General features: G+C 38.6%; 1 protein-coding gene across 10 annotated transcripts in view; it reads left to right on the top strand.

Moving 5' to 3' along the window:
• The window catches only part of rapgef2b (Rap guanine nucleotide exchange factor 2b), a 389,412-nt gene that overhangs the window by 346,136 nt on the left and 16,522 nt on the right, over positions 1-26,754 (top strand). For 7 of the 10 annotated variants that reach the window (XM_072584244.1, XM_072584242.1, XM_072584247.1 and 4 more), the window contains 5 exons: positions 2,134-2,250; positions 4,885-5,119; positions 10,174-10,748; positions 12,410-12,730; positions 22,271-22,343. In XM_072584244.1, the coding sequence (XP_072440345.1) occupies positions 2,134-2,250; positions 4,885-5,119; positions 10,174-10,748; positions 12,410-12,730; positions 22,271-22,302 (1,280 nt within the window). In that variant the 3' untranslated portion in view covers positions 22,303-22,343. The remainder of the gene's footprint in view (positions 1-2,133; positions 2,251-4,884; positions 5,120-10,173; positions 10,749-12,409; positions 12,731-22,270; positions 22,344-26,754) is intronic. The other 3 variants (XM_072584246.1, XM_072584245.1, XM_072584243.1) reach the window with 2 other exon arrangements.

Raw genomic sequence — 26,754 nt, 5'->3', positions numbered from 1 at the left:
TTAAGTTGCCAAATACTGTCTTGCTCCATGTAGAAAGGATCTTCTCATAGGAACTTCCTTGCATTAAACCTGTTAATATTGACTGTGGTATAACAAATGCTGTAAGATCCATTTTCACATTCCTTTTAATATCTAATGCAGCTCCAGGTGTTTTTATTTGATGTGATAGCATAAATGATTCTCCATTCCCCCATTTTCCATAAAAATGGTTTAAATTACTGCAGCTTATGTAAATTTTTCAACAATAATTTGCACCCCCCAATAAATCACAACTTGCCACAGACCAAACAATTGCAATTTGAATAGAAATGTTATGACATTAAAGTTGGTGGAGTAGTGGACAGCTTAGAAGAATGTTACAGGTTGCAGGGGGACTTGGATAAACTGCAGAACTGGGCTGAAAGGTGGCAAATGGAGTTCAATGCAGCTAAATGTGAGGTGATGCACTTTGGGAAGAATAACAGGAAGGCAGAGTACTGGGTCAGTGGAAAGATTCTTGGTAGTGTGGATGTGCAGAGGGATCTTGAAGCCCATGTACATAGATCCCTGTAAGTTGCTACCCAGGTTGATGGTGCTGTTAAGAAGGCATACAGTGTGTTCAGTTTCATTCGTAGAAGGATTGAATTCCGGAGCTGCAATATCATGCTGCAACTATACAAAACACTAGTGCGGCCACACTTAGAATATTGTGTACAGTTCTGGTCGCCATATTTTGGGAAGGATGTGGAAGCATTGGAAAAGGTGCAGAGGAGATTTACCAGGATGTTGCCTAGTCTGGAGGGAAGGTCTTATGAGGAAAAACTGAAAGAAGAAGGCTAAGTAGGGATTTGATGGAGCGATGCAAGATAATCAGAGGATTAGATAGGGTAGACAGTGGAAGTCTTTTTCCTAGGATGATGACATCAGCTTGTATGGGGGGAGGGGCGTAACTACAAATTGAGGGGGTGATAGATTTAAGACATGTCAGAGGCAGGTTCTTTACACAGAGGGTGGTAAGGGCGTGGACTGCCCTACCTGCCAATGTAGTTGACTCAGCCACATTAGGGAGATTTAAACAATCCTTGGATAATCATGTGGATGATGATGGGATAGTGTAGGGGGACGAGCTGTGAATAGTTCACAGGTCGGCACAGCATCGAGGGTTGAAGGGCCTTTTCTGTGCCGCATTGTTCTATGTTATATTTGGTGTACTTGGTAGCTCAGGTCTTCAAATGCATAATAACGTGCTCTTGTGAGTCTCTCTGTTGAAATATTTTGTCACCATTGCTGCATTTATTAATAACTGCTTAGGTAACTAATATAGTAATAGTCTAATGTTTTACAGTTGTCAGGTTTTTTTTTTATTCAGTCAATGGGTTCTGCATGGAAGGATTTGATATGTCCTTGATTGGATCTGTCACTGGTGCACAAAATGCATTGTTAACAGAGATTAGTTTTCTTGTGGAGACTGAAGCTATTTTGGCTAATCTAAGAAAATTGTCTGGACTGTTTCCATGATGGGGAAGGAAAAGTGAGATGAATCTGTTTTTTAACCAGATTTGAAGAATTCTGACCTCTTCCAACCAATGTCCACTATAATAAAGGCAGTGATTATATGTTATTCGATTATGGATTATTGTTGAAATACTCCCAATAATTAGGAGCTTAGATAATTATAAAATTGAGTGTATAGAGCAATGTTTATTTCATAATTTTTTGAATAGATTGAGTAAACCTTTGTCACATCTTTCAGTTTAAGATCAGTGTTAATGGCCGTGCACAGATAACAACCAGTATGACCAGTATTTTGCAGTATAGATTTTCACCTACGTCAGAATTTGACTGTTTGCTGTATTGTGAATTTGCCAGTTTGAGCAGATAGCCTAGCTATTTTGTAAAAGCTTGGAATAATTGTCTTTGTACAGATATATAGTATTATTGATAAGTTTCTGGAATTTTTTGAATGGGAGAGAGAAAAAAATGAGCTTTCTGCCATCTGATTATTTCCGACTAAAGTCCTAAAGAACTTACTCTTAGTCAGACTGACTTCACTGAAAAAGGTTGTTTGGACAAATAAGAACCTGGTTCTGTTCAAAGAAGATAAGTGAGTGTCAGATTTGATTTCTAAATTGGTTTTTTCATCCTGTTTGTCAGGTGGCAGTAAGCTGAGAACTCATGGCTCCAGACAGTCGGACCTATCAGGCTCTTCATCCTCTCTTGGAAGTGAAAACAGTAACAAGAATAACAATGCACCACGGACCTATGGGATAGGTGGGGTTGTTGTGTAAAGAAAACTGTAACAGACTGACTGGGGAGGGGGTTTGTTGTGGAGGGGTGGTCAGCAGCCTCAGGGTAAAAACATGAGATGAGGACCAACTGTCATTTTCAAGCAAGTATTCTAATTAGCTAAGATACTTATAATGGCTACATAATATTGACAAGCAACCGTGCTTGCTTTAAAATTGCAGTATCCATTTTGGACATGTATTTGAGGAACAAAGTGGTAAGCCAGAGAAACAAAAGGAAATCAAAATTTGTAATATGTTGAACAGTGATAGATTATTTAATTAAAACAGATGATTTTCAGAAGCTGTGTGCATTGACAGTTAGAAAGGAAAATGGTCACATAAGAGATATGAGACTTTGCAGCATTTGTTTTAAAACTAGGTTTTTATCCTTCTACAATTAGGACACAATTGCTTTATATTTATTTTTGTAATTCATTTGTTGTTTTTACCAATCTATCAGGGGAATAAACATATCTTTGTAAAAGGCCTGAGCTACAACAATCAACAGGAAGAGGACTAATTTGTAAATAAATCAAAATATGTTTTTTCAAAGCCCAAATGATTGTGGTGCTGAAAAAGAAAGTTGAATAGTTTAATGTTTTGTGTCAGATATTTTTTAAAAAACTTTTTTAAAAATACTGCAATAGGTTGAGCAGATAATATTTCCAATTGGCAGTCATTGATTTTAGTAATAACATAATCACTGGTCCATATGAGCAGATTATTAAGTAATAGAAAGGGCTGCATGAAATGTCTTGGAATACATGCAGTGAGTAATCTCATTAAGAACTAAATCTCACATTAATCTTGATTTAATGCAGTCTGCTCAGTTGGAAGCATGGAAAACTGGCTCAATTAAACAAAGGAGGTCTGCTTAAGCTTATCAGCAGTAGCAAAACGTAGCCCCCCCATCCCCTAATTTAAGTAGGTGGGCAGAAGGAGCCAAGGTGTATGTACCTATAAACACACGGACTGCAGTGATTCAAGAATGCAGATCGCCACCACTTTTTTTTAAGGGAAATGAGGGGTGGGCAATTAATGCCCACGTCCCATGAGTGAACTGAAAAATAAGGCAGAATCTAGATGCTGGCAATGGAATGTTAAATAGGCTAATTAGCAAGCAAATAGCATCCATTATCTGTGAACCAAACACAGTGTAGTGATGGTTCAAAGTTTAAAGAGGAGTTCCATAGCAAACACTGTTGACTTTGCCTATCGTATCTGGAGTGTGTCCCTTGTGCTAAGGCACTCTGGCCAATTGAGGGAACCAGCATTTTTCAAGGAACACAGCCACTGAAAGTACATCCCTTCTCTTGCCACCAGGCCACTGCAGCCTCCATCCTGCCCTCGTTTAACTTTGCTTTGGAATCCGATTATGATTCTGGGCTTCTAATGGGCATAGTGCCACCAAAAGCTTCCTCACACTGGTGGCAATGACAATCTGCTGATCTCTGGTAGCTATCAGAGGTCAGGATCTCCACTGCCAAGGATCTCCATTGTGAGTTCGGCCTGACAGTCGCCACCTAAGTGTATTAAGTAACTTGATTCAGTCCCTGAGTAACCAATGGGTATTCTGTACTAGTTTTTCAATCATTGGGTGAGAAGCCCATTGTTACAGCAAAATCCCAGTTACTGAGTGACACACTTCTGAAGTGTTACTTGTGTGAAGACTTTCAAAATTCAGCCCCCATCAAGGCAGTGGAGTGCTTCATGAAATCATTATCATGGTTCCAGTGCAAACAGAGAGCTTGTCCTGTCTGTGATAGAACAGGCATTTTCTCTTCGGGTGTTTATGCATATTCCTTTGTTTATGCATATTCTAATTGAATCTGTTCCATCACACACTCGGGCAGGTTTTTTTAAAAATTAAATACATATGATGGGCTCTTATACACAACTGAATTTTTTCTTCTGTCCCATCACTAAACCAACTGTGGTTTTTCATCTATTTTACCATCAGTAGTAAATAGTCCATATTTTCCGGTTGATAGTTTACATGTAAAGCCTGTTAAGGACAGACAGGTATTTTACAAAGAGCAATGTTGATGTGCTATATCTGGTCAATTATTATTTTACCTTGTACCTTATGGCTTATGAAAGACTCCCTGTTAATTAACATGTTAGGTGTTCTGTAGTTTCCACATTTGTTATAGTGTATAATTGGCATTTTCTGATTTAAGTTTTATACCAATTTGAGAAACCCAATGTTCTGTAATGCAACTAATGTCAACGTTTTAGCACAATGGTTTTTTTAAAACCAGTTTCTCAATATTCAGAATACATAAGATTGGCAAATATTTGATAAAGTTCTGATCTGTAGCATGAGTTCCTATACTGAAGCCTTTGCTGAATTTACCTTTCATAACAAAGTAGATGTTTATCAGTCTGAACAGCATTGTTTTCCCTTTGTTGTCTGTCACTCCATGGAGATCCTTTATTCTGAAGGTTTCCCTCGCTATGTTGAATCAGTTTTGATCTATATTAGTCCAACCTTAATTAGTACAATGGATACAAGCCAATACTTTAATCCCAACTAAATTCAGACAGTTTTTTCCATCAAGCTCTTCTATGCTTAGAATTATGACTAGGTAATTCAATTTTTTTTTCTATTTTCCAGATTTTGCTTTAGCACCAAGTGCAACAGCAGATAATTTTTCAGATTCTGGTCACAGTGAAATTTCTTCCCGCTCCAGCATTGTCAGCAATTCTTCCTTCGACTCAGTATCTGCCAGCCTTCATGATGACCGTCGACAACGACATTCTGTCAGTGTAATCGATTCAAATTTAGGCTTGGGAGTTGAAAGAAGACTGGAAAAACGATCAGTGGTTGACCTAGATCAATACTGTATAAGGTTGGAACAAATTTTGTTTTTCAGAGAGTTAACTGATGTGCTGCATTTACAGAAAGCTTGATGATTTTATGCTTGCTGCATTTGAGTCTAATTCTGCATCACTTAGTTTCTAACTAGGTCATTAAGTAGGTGATTTGCTATAAGTGAAGCAGTGCAATCTGTGACGTTTAGGTTCAACATGCAAGAAACATTGTCTTTGAAAATAGTGGAACTTCATTTAATGTCAGTCTGGTAGGCTTGTATTTATATTTAAAACATTGATAGAATCCCTACAATGTGGAAACAGGCCCTTTGGCCCAACAAGTCCACACCAGCATGTGCATTAATAAATGAGACTGTAGGTGGGAGCAGGAGAAATGGAGAATAATGGGCAGAGAAAGATGCAGGGGGAGATGGAGAATAATCATATGGTTGGGGAGAAATAGGAACAATGGAGGGATTTGGAGGAAACTGGAAATAACAGAACAACCAGTGATGATGGGGAGCAGTTTGGGGATGGGGAGTAAGAGGAATCAAAGTCCCCAGTCTCATCCATTCTCCACCCTTACCCTAACCACAGCACCAGCTCCATCCATTCTCCATCTTATGCACGTTTCAGATTGAGCACATGTGCATAGTTCACCCACAATTGCAATATCAGCAAATTGTGATGTTGACAGGGGTGTGAGTGCAGGGAGGAGTAATTGAAAAAGGTAGTGAGAATGCCCAAACCAAAAGGCAAAGAGAATGCTAATGATAGTAAGGGAGAGATATATAATAAGGATACACGTTTGATATCTGTTATAGCAAGACACAAATCCTTTCTTCAGAGCAAATCCTTGCAAAGAAAGCTTTTGGAGTGTTGCGAATTTGAGTAGAACATGATGTTCATGGTTTGAAGTTGTCAATTTCAGTGTTGGGTCCTGAAGCCTAAGTGCCAAGTGGAAAAATGAGGTGCTGTGCCTCCACTTTGTGTTTGACTTCACTGGAACACTGTTGCAGGCAAGCATGGAAATGTTAGCATAAGTGTAAGATGGCGTCTTGAAATGGCAAGTGACTAGAAAGTTGGGCTTATTTTTAAGGACCGAGTGAAGATATTACACAAACTGATTATCAGTCTGCATTTGGTCTCACCAGTGTAGAGGGTATTGTTTTGTGAGCAGTGAATATATTTGACTGGACTGAAAGACTGCTTCATCCGGAAGATGTGTTTGGAATCTTGGACAATGAGAAGGAAAAGAAAAAATGGCTAAGTTTGCACCGTCTGCAATTACATGGAGGAAGGTGTCGTGTCGAAGTAAAGAGGTGTGAAGAGTAACAGTTTGAGTGGACCAGGGTGCCACAAAAGGAGGTGAGGGCAAGATGTCTTTGATAGTGACATCCTGCTGGAGGTAGCAGGAATGACAGAGGATGATTCTTTAAATGCAAAGGTTGGTGGAGTGAAACTTATCATTTTGGATGTAGGTTTGCTCGCTGAGCTGGAAATTTCATTTTCAGACATTTTGTCACCATACTCGGTAACATCTTCAGTGAGCCTCCGGATGAAGCTCTGGTTGGGCTTCATCGGAGGCTCACTGAAGATGTTACCTAGTATGGTGACAAAATGTCTGAAAATGGACTTTCCACCTCAGGGAGCAAACCTACATCCAGAACCTTACCCTGAGCTACAAATCTTCTCAAAACTTGCTACCTTGTTTCACTGGGAATAAGGTCAAGCATGAGGCAGACATACAGGAAATGAATCGGACAATGAAGTGCTCAGAAGGAAAAAACAATGAACCCTTGAAAGTGGCACTTACTGGTCCAATTCGTCTTGAACGTTTCGAAGTGGGGTTCCAGAAGATCCAGAATGTTCATTTCCAACTGTTTTCTTTACTTTTTTAAAACTCTGGGTGGATGTGATCTTTTTATACCTGTATCTTTGAATATTAAGGCATGCATTGCTCTTGCTCAAAGCTAAAAGACATATTTTTAAGGTGAGAGGAGAAAGATTGAAAAGGGACCTGAGGGGCAGCTTTTTCACACTGGTTATATGTGGAATGAACTGCCAGAGGAAATGGTAGATGCAGGTACATTTCAATATTTAAAATAATTTTGGACATGTACTTGAATAAGAAAGGTTTAGAGGGGTATGGGACTAGTTTAGTTTGGGAAACTTGATCAGCATGGACAAGTTGGACCAGAGTCTGCTTCCATGCTGTAGAATTGTGACTCTATGATTTTGCACCTTGAATCCAGCAACCACAATTGCATTTTTTTTTTTTAACAATTGTATATGAGAATTAGTGATACCCGGTTAATTCTCATTTTGTAAATGCAATAAAAGATCCAATTAGTATGAAATTATCAAGAGCTTCTTGTATTTAACTTCAGCTGAAACACATATACAAAAGAAAATACTGTGGATGAAATGAAAAATGCTGGCCTGACAGATTATCTTAAACAGAAGTATTAAGTCTGTTTCTCTCCATAGATGCTGCCTGAGCAGTAGAATATTTCCAGTTTCTTTTTGTATAGACTGGCACACAACCTAAACTAGCTTCCAAGATATTTATGAATCGATCCAAACTTATTTCTTATTGGCCTCTAGACCCCGGTTAGCATTGTTCAGCATTCAAGTCCCTTCATCTTTCTCTCTATCATTTCCCAGCACCAGTGGTTTGAGTGTATGTGTGGTAGCTAACTTTGCAGAAGATACCAAGATAAATAGGACACGAAGCTCATGTTGTCTGGAGGTGATCGTGTTTGCAAAAGGATATAGATAAGTTAAGTGAGTGGTCAGGAACTTGGTTGAATTATGTAACTGTAATGTGGGAAAATGTGCACTAATCCACTTTGTGTGGAAGAATAGGAAAGCAGTATTTAAATTGTGATTGGTATAGAGAATTGCTGCACAATTGATTAGAACATTGTATCTATATAACAATGTGGTAAATGGTGAGGAAGATAGCCTTCGACTACAAGAGAATATAGACAGGCTGGACTAATTGGTTAATCAGGGATAAATGGAATTCAGTCTGGATAAATGTGAGGTGATGTACTTGGGCATGACAAACAATGCAAGGGGCTACCTGGTGAATGATATGAAAATAACAAGGATTAGAGGGACCTTTAGATGACCGATCCCTCATCATAGGTGGATAAAATGGTTAAGTATATGGTATATTTACCTCAATTAGCCATAGTATACAGTTTAAGAGTAGGGAGGTTTCCTGGAACTGCATAAAATGTGCAATTAATATATCGAGTACACTTCTGGGATCCACATTATAGAAGAGACATAATAGTATTGGAGAGACCACAGACGAGGTTTACCAGGAAGCTACTTAGGCTGAAGAATTTCAGCTATGAAGAAAGATTGGACAGGCTGGAGTTGTTTTCCTTCGAGCAGAGGAGATCGAGAGGGGACATGATTGAGATGGAAAAAATTAAGGGCATGAATAAGGTAAACGGGAAGAAGATTTTTCTTCTTGATGAAAGGATCAATATCCAGGGGACCTGGATTTAAAATAAGTGGACCAGGTTTGCAGGAGATGTGAGGAAAATCTTTTTCAACCAAAGGGTGGTAGGAATCTGGAATTTACTGCCTGTAAGGGTGATAGGGGCAGAAGCCTTCATAACATTTAAGAAGTATTTAATGTGCACTTGCAGTGCCAAAACATACAAAGTCAGGGGGACAAATGCTGCAATTGGAATAGTTAGGCAGTTATTTTTGACTGGTGCAGATGTGTTGGGCCAGAGGGATCTCTGACTCTGTAGAGAAATTGATTAGAAAATCAATTGTAATCTTCGCATTTATTGGAAGGAGAATGGAATATAGAAAAAGATATTTTTTGTACGGGGCATTTGTGAGACCATATCGAGAGTATTATGTACAGTTTTGCTCTCCTTACTTGAAAATGATATAATTACATTTGAAGCAGGTCAGAGGACATTCACTCAGTTTGTTTAAGTTTAGAAGTTTGAGAGATGATATCATTGAAGATACTGAGGAGGTTAGATAGGGTGAATGCCAGAAGGATGTTTCTGCTATGGGGGAAGCCAAAACCAAGGGACACAGTTTAAGATTATGAAGTTCTTCCTTTTAAGTCACAGGTAAGAAGATATTTTTCCTCTGATAGTCATTAATCTGTGGAATTCTCTTCCACAGAAAACAATGGACACTACATCTTTGAAGTTATTCAAAGCAGAGTTAGATATTTAATAGACCAACAGATTTCAGAGTTATTGGGGGTCAGACAGAAAAGTGACATTGAAATCAGAACAGCCATGATCATATTCAGTTGCAGAGAAGTCCAAAAGAGTGAATGGCCTGTTCCTGTTTCAGAATCCTGTGTTCCTTTGAGTTAGGTAATTTTGGAATTATGATCTGATTATCTCCCGCCATTCTTGATGCCCCCCGATGCTACTATAGTAATTGAAGTTTAATCAGGAGCTATGTGATTATTTCTTTCTATTATTGAACACTGTAAAATTTGATAAAAGCAAAATATTGTGAATGCTGGAAATCTGAGCTAAAACACGAAACTCCATCTGAAAAGCCCTTGAGAAAGTTACATCTTGTTGAATGAAGCTTAATTGGGTCTTTAATAATATGCTCAGTCATAATTACCAATGGGCTGTTCCTCTGGATCTGAAAAGTTAATTTCATAAATGTGGAGCTTCAGTGTTTTTTACGACTCTCAAAATATACAATTCTGGTTAGAATGATTCATTTTAAGGTATATTATGGTAGTTCTATCTTAATCCATATACATGCTGCAAGATGTATATTGCTTCCTGTAAAATGACTAAAATTTAAAGGATAATTGGCACTTTTAAATTCCTGGTTCACAGCCTGTGACAATTCTCCGGTGTTATTGGCTAATGACTCTGGTCGGTTATTTCTTTTACTGGATGCTGGACAGTAGCACCAGAACTAAATTAATGTTAAGAAAGATTACATTTTTTTCCATAGCTAGGCCTTTTTAGACTACTTTCCACATAGTGTGTGGCAAATGATGTCACTGTTCTGCTGACCAAAAAGTGTGGGCCTTTTTTTGCCAACATTTAAATCAATGCTTTCTCTTGTTTAGTAATTACACTCCAACATGCACTGAGAGCAGAGGAAGTCTGTATGCAGGAGAGGCGGTGCTGTCATCACCGAGTATGGAGGAGTTAACCCAGGACCAGGGAGACCGAACTTCTCTTGATGCAGCAGACAGTGGTCGAGGAAGCTGGACTTCTTGTTCAAGCGGATCTCACGATAACATCCAAACAATTCAACACCAGAAAAGTTGGGAGACGCTCAGTAGTTTGGGGAATCTTCATTATGAGAGCTCTGCTGAGGGAACAGGACTAACAACTATGTGGGCTTTGGGTAGCCAAACAGATCGAACCAAATTCTCTGAACATGGCACAAAATTGATCAGGCAGAACCAGCATAGAGACGGCATTGATCATGCTCAGTCCAGAAATAGTTGGGCATCAACAACAGGCTATTGGGCAGATGATTCTGAAGGTGACACTGGAACAATAAAACGGAGAGGTGGAAAGGACGTAGCTGTTGACTCTGAAGGAAGCAGTACAGCGTTAGCTACAGATGATCCAAAGCAAAATGTTAGACCTTCTCACATAGCAGTGTCTTCATCAACAGCGAAAGGTCTCATTGGTAAGTGTTGCACAGAATATGTAACAGAAATAAGACATTCGGCGTGGCTGATCTGTGTTAGTGTTTATGTTCCCCTTCCATCAGATTTGGACGAAAGCATTATCTAATGAGATAATTTATTTTCCATTAGGTGTTATTAATTTCGAGAAATTACAATGAGACCTTCTACATGAAATGAAAATTTGGTTTCAGATTTCCCATTCTCCATGACTATTTCCCAGTGCATTGTTGTTGTTGTTGTTGATCTGGCTTCCAGGAGGTACACAAGAAAAGAGTACATGAATCGTCTCCATTTTGTACTTGCCATGTTCGCGGTCTTTACCAAGAGAAGGGGGTCTTGGTGCTTTTCAATGGAGAGCCATGCTGATGGATTCAAGGGGGAAAAACTACTGCTTTAAATTTTAGTGAAAGCAGTATTCATGTCTTTAAATTTACTCTTCCACTTTTCTAATCTTGCAACATCCATTTTACATTTCTCTATGGTGTCATTTGATGCTAGTCTATAGAAGAAAGAACCCCTGGATAGCACTTCTGTGCCCCTGGAAGCTTTAGCTTGTATTCAGTGATGAAGAGAAATCAGTTGTAAAAAGAAAACCATAACACATTCAAAATATCAATTGCTACAGATATTTTTGTATGGTACAGCAATTGGCTAAAAGAAGTCTTTGTAAATTTTTTTGTACATGTTTTATTAGTGTGGATTATCCAAGTTTAAAAATCACTACTAATCTCATTAATAGTTAACATTACTGATTGGTCTTTTATGCACATGGAAATGAAATGGTGATAAAAGTTGCCAGGAAGATCTGTGCCACAAAATAAAGGATATAGAACTTACATTTATTTAAAATCTTTTGTATAAAGTATGCTTTTGTCTGTTCACTTCCAATGCAATATACGACTCCCAAAAATACCCTCTGTTCCCAGCCCCAGTGTTGTCAACCACTGTCTTCTGAACTCAGAAATGATATGCACTAAATCACATGGTAAGAAACAAATCCTAATAACCTTCCACTCCACTCTATGATATACCAGATCACTAATTAGCATTCTATACTGTAAGACATATTAATAAAATTGTCTTCAAATACTAGGTAATCGATATCCAAGTACAATCTTCTGATATTTTTAAAGACGGGTTAGTTCAACATAATTTAGATTCAATGATCCACATACTACTTTCTGCTTGTTTTTATTTTGAAGGATTAATAATCAACTTGGTGAATTAAATCAGTCTCAAATTAGATTATACAGTAACTTTATTTTACTAGTGAGTTTGTCATGTACATTTCAAAAGATTCTTGAACAAAGTTGTACCAGAATCGGGGAGTTTTTTCATTCAGTTAAAGTTTAGAAATAATCCAACTTTGAAACATTGGTTGCTATTTAGTGAATATAATAATATTGATAATGTGTCGCACACACCTAACCCGACCACCATTTTTTTTTCTGCCCTCAATATCAATAATCCTTTCTCAAAAGGCCCAACCTCTTTGTTATACTTCTAGATTACATCCTTTTTAAAATTAAAATCACCTAATTTCTTTCAGCACAGCATCTTGTTTTGTGTTTTTCCATAGATCTGATTTTAGTTATTGACTTAATTGTATGTCTCTTTAATCATTAAACATCTCTAATGGTAGTGTATTGTATTACTACAGTGCGTAAAGAGGGCAGATATCGAGAACCGCCACCAACTCCTCCAGGGTATGTTGGAATTCCCATTGCGGACTTTCAAGAAGCTCATCGACATCCAGGCATGAAACCTCCAGATTATAATGTAGCACTACAAAGATCACAGTTTGTGGCAAGGCCATGTGATCCCCATGGACTCTCAACTGTTCAAAGTCCAACTGCACATACAATCAGTCACTCACAGGTCAGGCCTCTTAGCCGGCCTCAATGGCACAAACCAAATGAGTCAGACCCTAGATTAGTTCACCTACAGTCCCAGGGTTCTCCATCTGAGGATGATGAGGATGGTAAGTGCCAGCTTATTATTTTCAATCAGTTATGAATTTATGTAATCATATGTACACACTTTATGTTGGGACTGCTTTATGGACTAAGGGAAATGTGCTATCATTCAGTTATGAATACAGAAATATTTTTAAGTGCCAGGTCACTTGGCGCTTGTTAGAAATTTACATTACTTGATATAAAAAGAATAGGAGATCCACACAACTGGGTAGCTGGCTTCATCATCAAAGTATGATCATGGATGGTCTTGGGTTTCAACTCCACTTTCCCGCAGATTATCTTTATCCCTTGATTCCATGTATGACCAAAAATCTATCTATCAATTCTAAAATATTCACTGATACACTTACTGGGGCAGAGAAATCCAAGGCTTTGCAGTCTTTTGAGTGAATAAATTTCTCCTCACATCAATCTGAACGATCAGCCCTTTTTCCTAAATTCATACTCCATTGTTCTATATTTACCAGCTAGGAAGCAACATCTTGGTATCTACCCTGTTAGCCACCTTCATAATGAGAGTGTGGACTCAACTTCTTATCTTTACATAATCGTTTTCAGCCTGAGGAACACTATAGTCAACCTTTGATGTACTGCCTTCAATGCATGTATCTCCTTCCTTGATAGTGAAGACCAAAAGTCCACATAGTATTACAGGTATGGTCTCAACAAAGCCTGTTACAATTCAACATGATTACTTTATTCTTGTACTCCAGTCCCCATACAATAAAAGCCAAAATGTCATTTGCTTTCCTAATTACTTGCTGTACCTGCACAATAATTTTTGTGTTCCCTTTTTGAGTACACACAAGTCTCTCTGACCATCAGCACTTACAAGTTCCTTGCCTTTAAAACACATTGTGCTTCTCTATTCTTATGATTGTGGCAAGGTTAGTAACATTACATTTCTCACCTTGTTACTCACATACTTAAACTGATTTTTGTAGCCACTTTGTGTCCTCCCTTATAGTTTACATTCCTACATGGCTTTACATCATCAGCAAGCTTTTCTTCTAAGTCATTATTACTGACTGTAAGTAGATGAGCACTGTTCCTTGTAGTACTCCACTAGTCACAGTCTGCTAACTTAGAAAGGCCACATTTATGCTTACTGTTTCCTTCCTTTCTTTCTTTTAACCAGTTTTCTATCCATAATATCATCCCTAACTCTATCTTGTTACAGTACTCTTATCTGACGGCTTATCAAATGTCTTCTGGAAATTCAAATATACTATATGTGGATTTTCCTTTATCTACCTAACCCTACTAAATTCAGCCCAAATGAACCCTTATAAATTTATCAGATAGGTTTTTTTTGTAAAATAAAGTTGATTCATTCTAATCTTGTGATGATTTTCTAAGTGCAGTATTAAGAGTTCACTAATAATATATTCCAATCATTTTGCCATGATGGAAATGCTCAAGCAATGTATATCTAAATATCTCAATTCCTAAAATTAAGATTTTTGAAAATGTCTTCATTAGTTTCAACCAGTTTTTGATATTCTGCTAACACTTAGGCCCAGATTTTCATTGTAACGGACATATCTTCCGACACTGCAAAAAATAGTCTAAAACCCTAACTCCTGCCCCAAATCCTGCATGAATCATTTCTGTAGGGATAGTATTGCAGTCTATTTGTAATGTGTGCAGCACATTTCATGGAGACTGGACTTACAATGGTCACCTGCCTCCACTGAAATGATATTATGGATTTCCTGGTGTCTGGAACCTAGACTGTGGATATTAGACTAGGTAAGAGCAGGTTTGTTCTCAGTTTATTTGTGTTGAGACAATTCTGAGTATGCTTCCTGGACCCCTTGGAGGGTGGAGAGTCAAGGATCTTTTGAAGCTGAGGGTGAACCCAGATCTTTTACAGGGGTAGTCCAAGGATCCTTTTTTGATGGGGGTTTCATAAATTCTTTATAGATATAATCAGGTGTCTTTTGGGATTATTAACTATGGAGAAAATTATGTATAAAGTGTATGTAAATTGACTGTCTAGTTTGTCTAGACCTATTAACAAATCAAGGCCTTACCAATGAGTGCACTTAGAATTTCCTTTATTGATAGTACTTTTTCTCGGTGTACATTGTTATTTGTGGACATTAGTTTAAGTTGGCAAGGTAGGTGAAGTGGGGAGTGATGGTGGGTGGACATAGATACTGTGTTCAGATATGGGGTATCAGGGCCATGGGTGACAGGTAGATATGCATGTTGGATGATATGGGAGCTAGTTAGTGTGCATTTGGTGGCCCAAATGGGGCATGAATGAGGGAGGGGTGAGAGCTGGAGGAATAATTTATTTTAGTTTAATCTGTGGCTACAGTACTAGAGCCTCAAGACAATCCAGTTTTGGAACTGACAACCTCCTCAGCTCTTCTAAGGTCACTCACCAAAATATCGTTCTAACCGATTTACGCAAATTGAGAATTAGAAATAGAACATAGAACAGTACAGCACAGAACAGGCCCTTCAGCCCATGATGTTGTGCCGACCATTGATCCTCATGTATGCATCCTCAAATTTCTGTGACCATATGCATGTCCAGCAGTCTTTTAAATGTCCCCAATGACCTTGCTTCCACAACTGCTGCTGGCATCGTGAACAGCCATTTTAAAAATCTTTCCTGCCTCTGTGCATGATGAATCTGGAAATGAGAATCTGGACCTTTACCCTTTGCTCTTCGTTTATTTTTCTTTTATGAAACGTAGAACAGAACAGCTTGGAATAGGCTCTTCTGCCCACCATGTCTGTGCTGATCACGATGCCATTCTAAACTAATCCTATCTGTCTGCACATGGTCTGTATCTCCTAAAATATTTTGTGATAATGGATAATTTGTTATTATGTCAATTAAGGGATAAAAACCAAGATATCAGGCATAATTACCCAACAATTCTTTGCAATAGACTTATAATTTTATAAGAGGCATGGATAGGATTGGATAGTTGGAGTCTTTTTTTCCAGGATGGAAATGTCAGATACTAGGGGCATAGGTTTAAGGCAAGAGGGAGAAAGTTTTAAAGGAGATATCTGAGAAAAGGTGTTTTACACAAAAGATGGTAGGTGCAAGCAGACCAGGTGTCCCTGGACAAGACCAGGATTTGTTGCCCGTCCCTATTTTCCCTGGTTCACAGTGTGCTGCTTGGTCAATGTAGAGGGCAGTTAAGAGTCAACCATGTTGCTGTGGGTTTGAGTCATATGTAAGCCAGACGAGATAAGGATGAGAGATTTCCTTAAAAGGCATTAGTGAACCAAATTGGTTTCTACAGTAATTGAAAATTTTCATGATGCCATCTCTGAAATTAGCTTTCAATCACTGATTTGTACGATGAATTATACTTCCACAAGATACCATGTTTGTATTTGCAAATACTTTATTTTCAATTAATTCGATCTGTTCAAATGAGATTTAATTTTGTTTTTTCTAATGCAACTAAAGCTGTCTAGTTAGCAGGTCTAATAACTACTCATGCCATGTTATAATATATCTGGGTCTGATGGGACTTGAATCCAGACCTTCTGGTCCAGTGCTTGGGACACATCCACTGTTCCACAAGAGCCCTTTTTCTATTTAAGTACAAATGAATTCTATAGGTTAATCATAGCAGGAGCATAGTTAAATGGTTGTTGCAATGGCAAGTGATCATTGGTATTTTTACATGTGTACAGGTATAGATGCTAACATGAGCCACAAAAATTAGTTACTTTCAGGCGTGCCATTATTAAATCTAATTGGCCAGTTGGAACTTCACAAGGCATCGCAACAGCATTCATGTTCTGATTACCATCTGTTACAGTTTCTGATTGTGCATTGGGGAATATCAGGGATATTGTTTGGTGGAGCATTCCCATTTGTTTTGTGCCAGATTTACAAATACTTTCATTGCTTATAGTTGTTATGTCATTCTGACAATGGAAGAGAAATTGGAGGCAACTCATCATGGTAATTCATTCTGTGGGGGTATTATTTACTGAAAATTACTCGTAAGGCGGCATGGTGGCACAGTGGTTAGCACTGCTGCCTCACAGCGCCAGGGACCTGGGTTCAATTCCCGCCTCAGGCGACTGACTGTGTGGAGTTTGCACATTCTCCCTGTGTCTGCGTGGGTTTCCTCCGGGTGCTCCGGTTTCCTCCCACAGTCCAAAGATGTGCAGGTCAGGTGAATTGGCCAGGCTAAATTGCCCGTAGTGTTAGGTAAGGGGTAGATGTAGGGGTATGGGTGGGTTGCGCTTCGGCGGGGCGGTGTGGATTTGTTGGGCCGAAGGGCCTGTTTCCACACTGTAAGTAATCTAATCTAATCTAAATAATTTTACATAATGATTAGGCTAGGTTGAATGAGAGTTTTCAGACCTCAGTGAAACATAGATCTGTTTGTTCTGACATATGAAGTACAAATGTTGCCATGAAACATAGAAGGTTGTTGTGTATGTAGTTAGGTGTGTGTTGCCCTTAAATAATGTGGGTTGGGTGACTGGGGTGAGAGCTAGGAGAGGTGGTCTAACACTGACTGTGGAGCTGAGAGGATGCACAATAAAGTGTTCCCTGTTCTACTTTACCCTCCATCTATCTTGTGTTCTGTTATGGTTCTAGTGAATCACAAACATAGACAGCTTCTGCCATGGCTGTACAGAAACCACATGAGACCATATCTGGACTACTTTGAAAAGCTTGATTTTTAATTTGGAAAAAGATAGAAACACTGCAGAGAAGATTCACCAAACTCCTTCCAGGGTTAAAGGGCATGTCATCTGAAGAATGGTTAAACAAGTTAGGCCATTGGAGTTTAGAAGAATAAAGGATGACCGTATTGAAACAAGATCCTGACCCAACTTGTCAGAGTGTGAGGGTGGGATACCAGAATGATGTTTCCTCCAGTGGAGGAGTAAGTCTAGAACTCAGGGCAATGGTTTAAAAAAGAACAATTATAAATTCAGGTAAGGGGAGGAGGTGCAGACGAGAAAGTGAAATTGAATGCACAAGCAGATCAATCTTATTGAATTGTGGAACAGGGGTGAAGATTTAATGGCCTATTCTTACTCCTAAGGATATATCCTAAAAGGTTAAGCATGCAGGTTTTCATTTTGATACTGTTTTTTTTCTTATGTCTTTATGGCCTATTAATCCACACAATTTCAACTAATTCTGGAACTGATCACTCAGTTTAGAATTATGGAAATTAGCTGATGTTCTTTATTCACACTTAGTTTTCAGAAATCAAGTGTAGTGTATCTGTGATTCTGAGATAGTGGAAAGTGTAAAAAGGCTGGTAGTGTAGAACAATTAATTAAGGAGTCAATTACTCCAATAAGAAGAGATGGTATCTTGGAGTGGTCCTCAAATGAGGCTTTGTGGGTAGAACTTAAGAATGTTTAGGGGTTGCCACTTTACTGGGAGTGTACTATAGGCTCCCAAAATATCAGCGGGAAATAGAGGAGCAAATATGTAGACAGGTCACAGTGGTGTGGAGGAGTAATAATTGAGTAATTATATTAGGAATTTTCATGTTTCCCAACATAAACTTTAGAGACATACAGCATAGAAACAAATAGAACATAGAAGAATACAGCGCAGTACAGGCCCTTTGGCCCTTGATGTTGCGCTGATCCAAGCCCACCTAACCTACACTAGCCCACTATTTATTTCGGACCAACTAGTCAAAGGCCACTATGATTCCAAATAAAACTAGTGCCACTTGCCTGCATTTGGCCCGTATCCCTCCAAACCTTTCCCATTCGTATACTTATCCAAATGTCTTTTAAATATTATAAACTGTTCCTTCATCCACCTCATTCTCATTTCACTTTTCAAAAATGTTGTCCCTCATATCCTTTCTAAATCCCACCTTGAATATATGCTCCCGAACACCTCCATCCTATGGAAAAGACCCTTGCTATTCACCTTCTTTATGCTCCTCATGATTTTATCAAACTCTATAAGATCATCCCCCGATCTCCTACACTTGTAGAAAAAGTCCCAGCTGATCCGGTCTACTTATATAATTCAAACCCTCCATTCCCAGTAGCATCCTGGAAAATCTTTTCTGAACCCCCTCCAAATTAATAATATCCTTCCTATAGCAGGGTGACCAGAACTCCAGAAAAGGCCTCATCAGAGTCCTGTACAACCTCAACATGTCATCCTAACTCCTCTAGTCAAAGGTCTGAAAAATGAAGGCTGAGCAATGTGCTAAACACCTTCTTAACCATCCTGTCTAATACGCAAATTTCAAAAAATAGTGTTGTTCTGTCCTTGTTTGTTTTACCAAAATGCAATACGTTACATTTATCCAAATTAAACTCTGCCACTCCTCAGCCCGTTGACTCAATTGATCAAGATCTCTCTGTAATCTTCAATAATCTTCTTCACTGTCCACCATATCACCATATTTTTGTATGATCTGCAAACTTAATAACCATGCTTCCTATATTCTCATCCAAATCATTAAATAAATGACAAGCAAAAGTGAACCCAGTACCGTTCGCTGTGGAACACCGCTGATCACAGGCCTCCGATCTGAAAAATAACTCTCCACCACCACAAATCGGGAAAGTCACAATGTTAAGGGTTTAGAGGGTTCAGACTTCTTGAAATGTATCCAGGGGTGTTTTTTGTACCAAATCGTAGAAGGCCCAACGAGAGATGGTGCAGTGCTGGATTTAGATCTGGGGCAAGAAGCCAGGCAAGTGTTTGACGCAGCTGTGTGCGGTCATTTTGGCGATAGTAACCACAACATGGTAGAGTTCAAATTTGTTCTGGATAAGGAAAAAGATGGCCTACAAAAGATGGCTTTGAACTAGGAGAAGGCACATTTTATTAGAATAGAGCAGGATCTCACCAGAATTGACTGGGAGTACCTCTTTGCAGGTAAGTGTAGGGAAGGAAGCTGGGTAGAGTATAGGTCCAACGTGTACCCTTTAGAGGGAAATATAGGTGCAAACATTCTGAGAACTCTAGATGTCTAGGACAATTCAGCGCTGGATAAGGAAAAAAATAAGGGAGTAATTCAGCCGTGGCCCTAAAGGAGTACAGGAGGGGACTTAAGAAAGCACTTAGAAGAACAAAAAGAGAGCATGTAAGAGAACAAACAGGATTAGAGATGATACTAAGATGTTTTATAGATGTATTCAAGGGAAGAGGTTAGTGAAGGAAAGAGTTGGGACCAAGGGGGCAACTGTGTGTGAGCCGCAGGATGTCGGAAGGTTGTTGAATGAATACTTCAGTCTTCGCTCTGGAAAAAGAGAACATAAGTGTGGAATTCAGGAAGAGGAACTTGCACAGTCCGATATATTGGAGGTGATGTCAGGCTTAAAAAATGGACAAATCCCTTGCCTGGATGAATTGCATCCCAGGCTGCTGTAGGAGGCAATGAAGGAAATTGCAGGGCTCTGACACAATTTTTAATTCTTCTCTGGCCACAGAGGAAGTACCAGAGCATTGGAGGACAGCTAAAGTAGTTCCATATTTCAGGGAAGATGATAGAGATGAACCAGAAAATTACAGACTGGTGAGTCTTATGGCAGTGGTAGGGAAATTATTTGAGGAAATTCTGAAGGAGTGAGTTAATACTAGAAAAGCATGTGTTAATTAGGGGTAGTCAGCATGGCTTTGTCAGAGGAAGGCCATGCCGAGTAAATTTGTTGGAATATTTTGAAAATGTGAGCATGTGTATGAATGAGGGAAGTTCAGTTGGTGTAGTTTATATGGATTTTAGCAAACCTTTTGACAGGATTCCACATGGAATTGACTTGGTGAGATGGATCAGAAACTGGCTTAGTAATAGGCTACAAAGGGTAGTGGTAGACGGTTGTTCGAGTTACTGGAGGCCGATGTCCAGCAGTGTACCTCAAGGATCAGTACTGGGACCTTTGTTATATGCATACATGATATAGATAAAAATTTGAAGAGAATATTAAGCAAATTTGCAGACGACACCAAGATTGGTAGAGTTGTTAGTAATGAAGAAGATGGTTGTAGATTACAGGAAGGTATAGATGGGTTGGTCAGATGGACAGAGATGATATTTAACCCTGATAAGTGTGAGATGATGCACTTTGGAAGAAGAAACGAGATGAAGGAGTATTTAATGAATTGCATGTCACTGGGTAGCTTAGAGGAAAAATGGGATCTTGGGGTAATTATTCACATGGAACGCTTGCTTTTATTGGTCGTGACATAGAGTATAACAGCAAGGAGGTAATGTTGGAGCCTTAGTTAGGTCACAGCTGAAGTACTGTGTGTAGTTCTGTTTGCTTCACAACAGGAAGGAAGTGATAGCACTGGAGGGGTACACAGGAGATTCACTGGGAATTTGCCTGGGATGGACAGATTAGGTGTAAGGAGAGGCTAGATCAGCTTGGATTGTTTTCTTTAAAGCGGAGAAGACTGAGAGGGGGACATGATTGAGGTATAGAGGATCACAAGAGGGCATCATTTTCGTGTAAGGAACAGGAGATTCAGCGGCAATTTGGGAAAAAAACATTTTCACTCAACAGGTGGTGAGAATCTGGAATGCACTGCGCAGGAAGGTAGTCAAGGCTGGAAATCTTACAACCTTTTAACAAAAATGTCAATGAGCACTTCAAGTATCATAATATTCAAGGATATGGACAAGTGCAAGAAATTGGGATTAACACACCTTTAGTGGTAGTGCAGTCTGTCAGCGCAGACTTGATGGGCCGAAAGACCTTACCTGCACTGTATGAATCTATGAATCTAAAATTATTTGTAGTGTCTTCAGTGTTATGTAGGAATGGTCAATAGACATGCACATTCTCTTGTGCAACTTAAAATAATATACCAATTGAAGTAGACATGTTTGTATTACAAAAGGGGCACACATTTACTGAGGCAGACTGACATGTAATTGCTGAAAGCGAGTAGGTGCTATAATAAATGAGACAGATCAAAACAGTGAATGACTTTTCTATTCTTCAAAAGCTTCTTCTGAAATGAATAGAAATGGTATTTACATTCTTGAGAGTAGTTGACTTATTTAAATTCTGCCAGAACAAGGCAACCATAAATAAAAATGTGGAACTTTCAGTAGACTTGTGAAATATAAGAACCACCATCAATGGAGGATGCGAAGTGCTTTGCAATGTATATCTTCTGTTTTCCTTGACATCCCAGCATGAACTATGGCATCCTTATCCTCAACTATGTTTGGCCCACTCTATTGCTATCTTCCAGGCATATTTAATTGTTTGTGGCTTAAGTACGCAAGTACCTTTAACACTTTGGTACATTCTGTCTTTGCCTTCCATTATTCCAACACAAAGCCATATTCTTGTGATTTTTCTGTCCTTTACATTGTTATATTCTCCAGTATGTGATTCTAATGTACAGAATTGAAGTTAGTTACAGCTTTTGCCATCATTATTTTCACGATCTTTCTCCCTACCTCTTCTTCCCCTGATTTATTTGTTGTGTGTTGTGAGTTTGGTTATTTGTTAGCCTTAATCTCCTCGTATGTAATGTGTGTCTCTCTCTTTTTCCCTCCCTCTCTCTCCCACTCTCTCTCTTTGCTCACATGTGCCAGGTACAGAAAAAAAGAAAATTGACAAAATTTAAAAAGAACAGGAAGTGGAAAACAGAAAGCAAAGAACAAAAAGGTAAAGAGGAATATAATTTAGGAAACAAAATCTAAGTTAGCATAGCACTTTCACTGTGATCAAGGTCAAACTCAGTGGGTTGAATGGCCTACTTCTGTGCTGTAAATGAGTCTCTGAGGAACAACACATCTCCATTGAATGATTTAGCTGGAATGATTGGGACCTACTTTGTGCAATGCAAAATTCTTACTGTGGCAGTTGTTGTGGGTATGTTTGTCAAGCTGGGAAATTGGTTTTGTCCCCTTTCTTTGTGATACCATCAGTGCTGTGGAGCCTCCTGTGAAGCGCTGCTATACTGTGTCAGCACCCAAGCTACAAATCTTTACGCAAACCTTGAATTCTTACTGTAAATTATGATGTAACGGTTGACCCAGTTTATAGTGCAACCACATCCTTCCCAAAAAATCAGAGTACAAGTCAACTCCTTTGTTCAGCCATTTTATTATTACTTGTATGAGCATTCAGTCTCATATCAAGACCTTAGAATGGTGCACAAAGAATCAAGTACAATGGGTTGTGTTGCAAAGATCTATGAGAGTTTATGCCCAAACTCTAGCAGATTCTGGCAACAATGAATTGGACAGATTTTCAAACACTTTAGTTCTGGTGTTTTTGTACAGATACTTTATTCACATTCATTATTATGAAGTACTAGAGTTCTGTCTGTGTTGCATTTCAAAATGACCATCCACAATCATGCTAGTCATTCACTTTTAGATATTTTCTAATCACCCTGTTCAGAGTTGACACACTTCTGGAGCAGGTGGAACTTGAACCCAGATCTTCTGGCAGAGAGATGGGAGCCCTGCTACTTCATCAGAAAAGCCCAGTTTTTATAGTTGATGTATAAGTCAATCCCTCCACTTTTTTCGCTGCTCCATTTTGCTGGAAACTGAGAAGCACTAGACTGAGAACCCAACACTCATACAGTATTTAGTTCTATTGATGAGCATGAATCTTTTCAGTTTAACTGACCAAGTACTGTACAATGAACATTGAAAACTTAATAAATAAAAATTTGTTCAAATATGTTTATCTTCCAAAGTTCACAAGAGGTTCACTGTTTGGACCTAATTATTATATCTGATGGTAAACTTTATTAGAATAAGGAACAACAGTCAAGTTTGAACAGAAAATTGTGATAAAGTTTAAATCTTAAGATTGTGGTTTCCTCTCAGAAGAATAAAAGGGAAAGAAAAAGGGCATAAAAATGGTAAAGTTCAGTGCGCATAAGAATTGATACAAAGAAAAAGTCTTATCAAGGAAGAAAAAATACATTGGTAGAAAGAAAATCAACCATGACCTCGAGATTTGTCGTGATAAACCAAGTTATTTAGATATCATTTCGAGGAGATTCCTTGAACCGCAGTTTGATTTGTTACGCTCCTGGACAGACTGCAAATTCTATGATATGACTTGGGGAGGAACCTGTAGCTTAAGTTTTCAAAGCAGACAAAGTAAGACATCCAGAGAAATAACTAAGTGAGTGAAGCAACAACATTCCAGGGTTTTGAACAAACAGCAACAATACAATCTAGAACATATGTACATCACTTCTCATTTTGTGCAGATTCATTATTCATGGATTGAGGTTGGCTCCTGACTTGATCTATTCTCACTCACTTAAAGGTCCTGACATTATGCAGTCCTTCATGGTAGATTTATATTACAATGGTAATCATGTTTTTGGTGATCTATGCCCCATCTCCCATGGATAAGAAGAACTTGGTGTGTAGCGTATTTCTAATACTGAGATTTAATATGGTAATTATGGTTAGTAGACTGATCCTCCCACAGCACACATTGACCAGCAAATACAAAAAAGATTGAACATAGAACATAGAACAATACAGCACAGAACAGGCCCTTCGGCCCACGATGTTGTGCCGAACTTCTAACCTAGATTAAGCACCCATCCATGTACCTATCCAAATGCCGCTTAAAGGTCGCCAATGATTCTGACTCTACCACTCCCACGGGCAGTGCATTCCATGCCCCCACCACTCTCTGGGTAAAGAACCCACCCCTGACATCTCCCCTATACCTTCCACCCTTCACCTTAAATTTATGTCCCCTTGTAACACTCTGTTGTACCCAGGGAAAAAGTTTCTGACTGTCTACTCTATCTATTCCTCTGATCATCTTATAAACCTCTATCAAGTCACCCCTCATCCTTCATTGATCTCCTAGATCTCTTAGCATTTTCCCCCTCAGGTACTAATGACACAATGAATAATCAAATCTCACTAAGTCTTACAAGTAGTTATGTTTATTCACTTTTGCCAATGTGGCCTTGATACTCCCTCTCAAGAGCCACTTTGTCAGACTACCTATACAGAATTGAATGTTGCCAACCGGCAATTCTTGAATCTCTGTGTTCCATAAATTTATCAATAAAAAAGAATGGGTACAAATAACTGGATTATTATCTAAGGGATTTTCATCATGGGAAGAGAAAAGAAATTGCACTTTAGTAGAATCATAAGATACAATTAATCATCTAACAACATTACAGAATACAGTGACCAGGGAAAATTAGAGGCCTTTGAAGAAAGGTGACCACATAGTAGACGAGTTGTTGAATTTGAAGTATTCTGTAAAAATCTATTTGAGTTCATGATGTTCTGTCTACCATGAATATGGATGCATTAGTAATTAATTATTATTTCTACTGCATTTGCATATTTCAGTAACGTGTAAAAGTCATTCTGATATGACCACAAATGTTGGAATGAAACTCCCAAAAACTTGGGTAACAACTGCACTATTGATAAAATCATTGTGCTCAAGTTGCTTGACGGCTGAAGAAGGAAATAACATGGATGCATTACTGCAAGGAATGTGGGACCAGTTTAGTTGAGGGTGATAGTTGGCATAGACTGGTTAGACTGAAGGTAAAAAGGTCTATTTCCATGCTGTATGACCTTATGACTGTGAGTTCAAATATGATTGACGTGCACTTTTTCAAGTAGTTATTCGAATTGTAACTACTCAAAATTCAAACACTCCAGTATGATTTCTGTGGTGGGATAATTTACCTATTTGAGTTTTTGACTTAGTCATTGCTGTCAGTATACTAAAAACATGTTTGACCTCTGTGTGAGAGGCCAGGTTAAGAATGAAAAATCACCAGGTTCCTGTCGAAATTCTAAATGGCAGATGAGAACTATTTCCCCTGTTTGATGTTGAGATGATCAAACTTAAATTGGCAAGCGGTAAACCAAAGTAACCAAATTTATCGAATGACCCCCTCATCAGTTGAAGGAATTGCGATTAACATGTCAGTTTTTTGTAATTTTTACTTGAGCATGAATCAAAATCAACAGAAATATGAATTAACAGAGAAGTAATCATTTCAAATAAAAAGGAAAATTTAACTTAGTGCAACAAAGATGTGTCTTATACAACCATATGTAACTACATCCTGCAACAGGTGGTATTACATAGCTACATAGTTTCACACAGTGCTGTTTTTTATGCAAGTAGATAGGAATCCAGATCCAATCTGACAGCAGTTTCCACGTCAGAGTTTCACAACTCCAATTATCATCGATAAACCACACTTGTACAAGTCTCTCTCCTACTAGTCACAGAAGTGCTAATGGAATAATTTTTCCAGAGTTCAATTTCAAACTATCCATCAATAATGCATTGTTTATGATCTGGGTCAGTAATACAAACTCAGTTTGTTAGCATGCCATAGCTCTTCACTATCTTCAGAATTTAGACCCATTATTCAGATGTTTGCATGGTTCAAAGACTGGTATGGCAGAAGTGGGTTCTGGGTCGTGGGCTATTGGCACCAGTTATGGGGAGAGAAGGGACTGCACTGTTGGGTTAGTCTACACCTGAACTGTGTTAGAAATAATGGATGCATTTAATTATCATCAGTCCAGATTCCATGGGATCTGGAACAATTCCTGTAGTTAGTTGGAAAGTAGTTAGTGTAATCCCGCTATTTTTTAAAAAAATAGATAAATTGAGAGGAAACAGAATTGCAGACCAATTATTTTGACATCAGTAGTAGGGAAAATGCTAAAATCCATTATTAAAAGTTTTAAGAATGGGTGGATCCAAGATGATGGCAATCTGAGTAGATTTGCCTTGCTAAGCTCTGCACCCCAGCCCAGTCATAGTGATATTATAACACCACCACCTTACCTTTTCTTTTGGAGAAAGTTGATGTTAAACAGTTTTGAAACCAATTAAATTCATTTGCGGTGGAGCCTCGATTGTCCAAACGAGTCGGGTGGGGAGTGTTTTGTTTTGAAGGATTGATCGATCAGCTGGTCGGGAGCAAGCAGTAATAAGTGCTGATTATTCGAGCATTTCTCAATTATCTGGCAATGCACACCATAATGTCGGTTAACCAAGAGTTGCCAGTTATCGAACATCTCTCGGTTATCCGTGC

This window comes from Chiloscyllium punctatum, chromosome 14, assembly GCF_047496795.1.
Source record: "Chiloscyllium punctatum isolate Juve2018m chromosome 14, sChiPun1.3, whole genome shotgun sequence".
Lineage (NCBI taxonomy): Eukaryota > Metazoa > Chordata > Chondrichthyes > Orectolobiformes > Hemiscylliidae > Chiloscyllium > Chiloscyllium punctatum.
The sequence above is the reverse complement of the archived record's forward strand: the minus strand, read 5'-3'. Positions and strand labels throughout refer to the sequence as shown.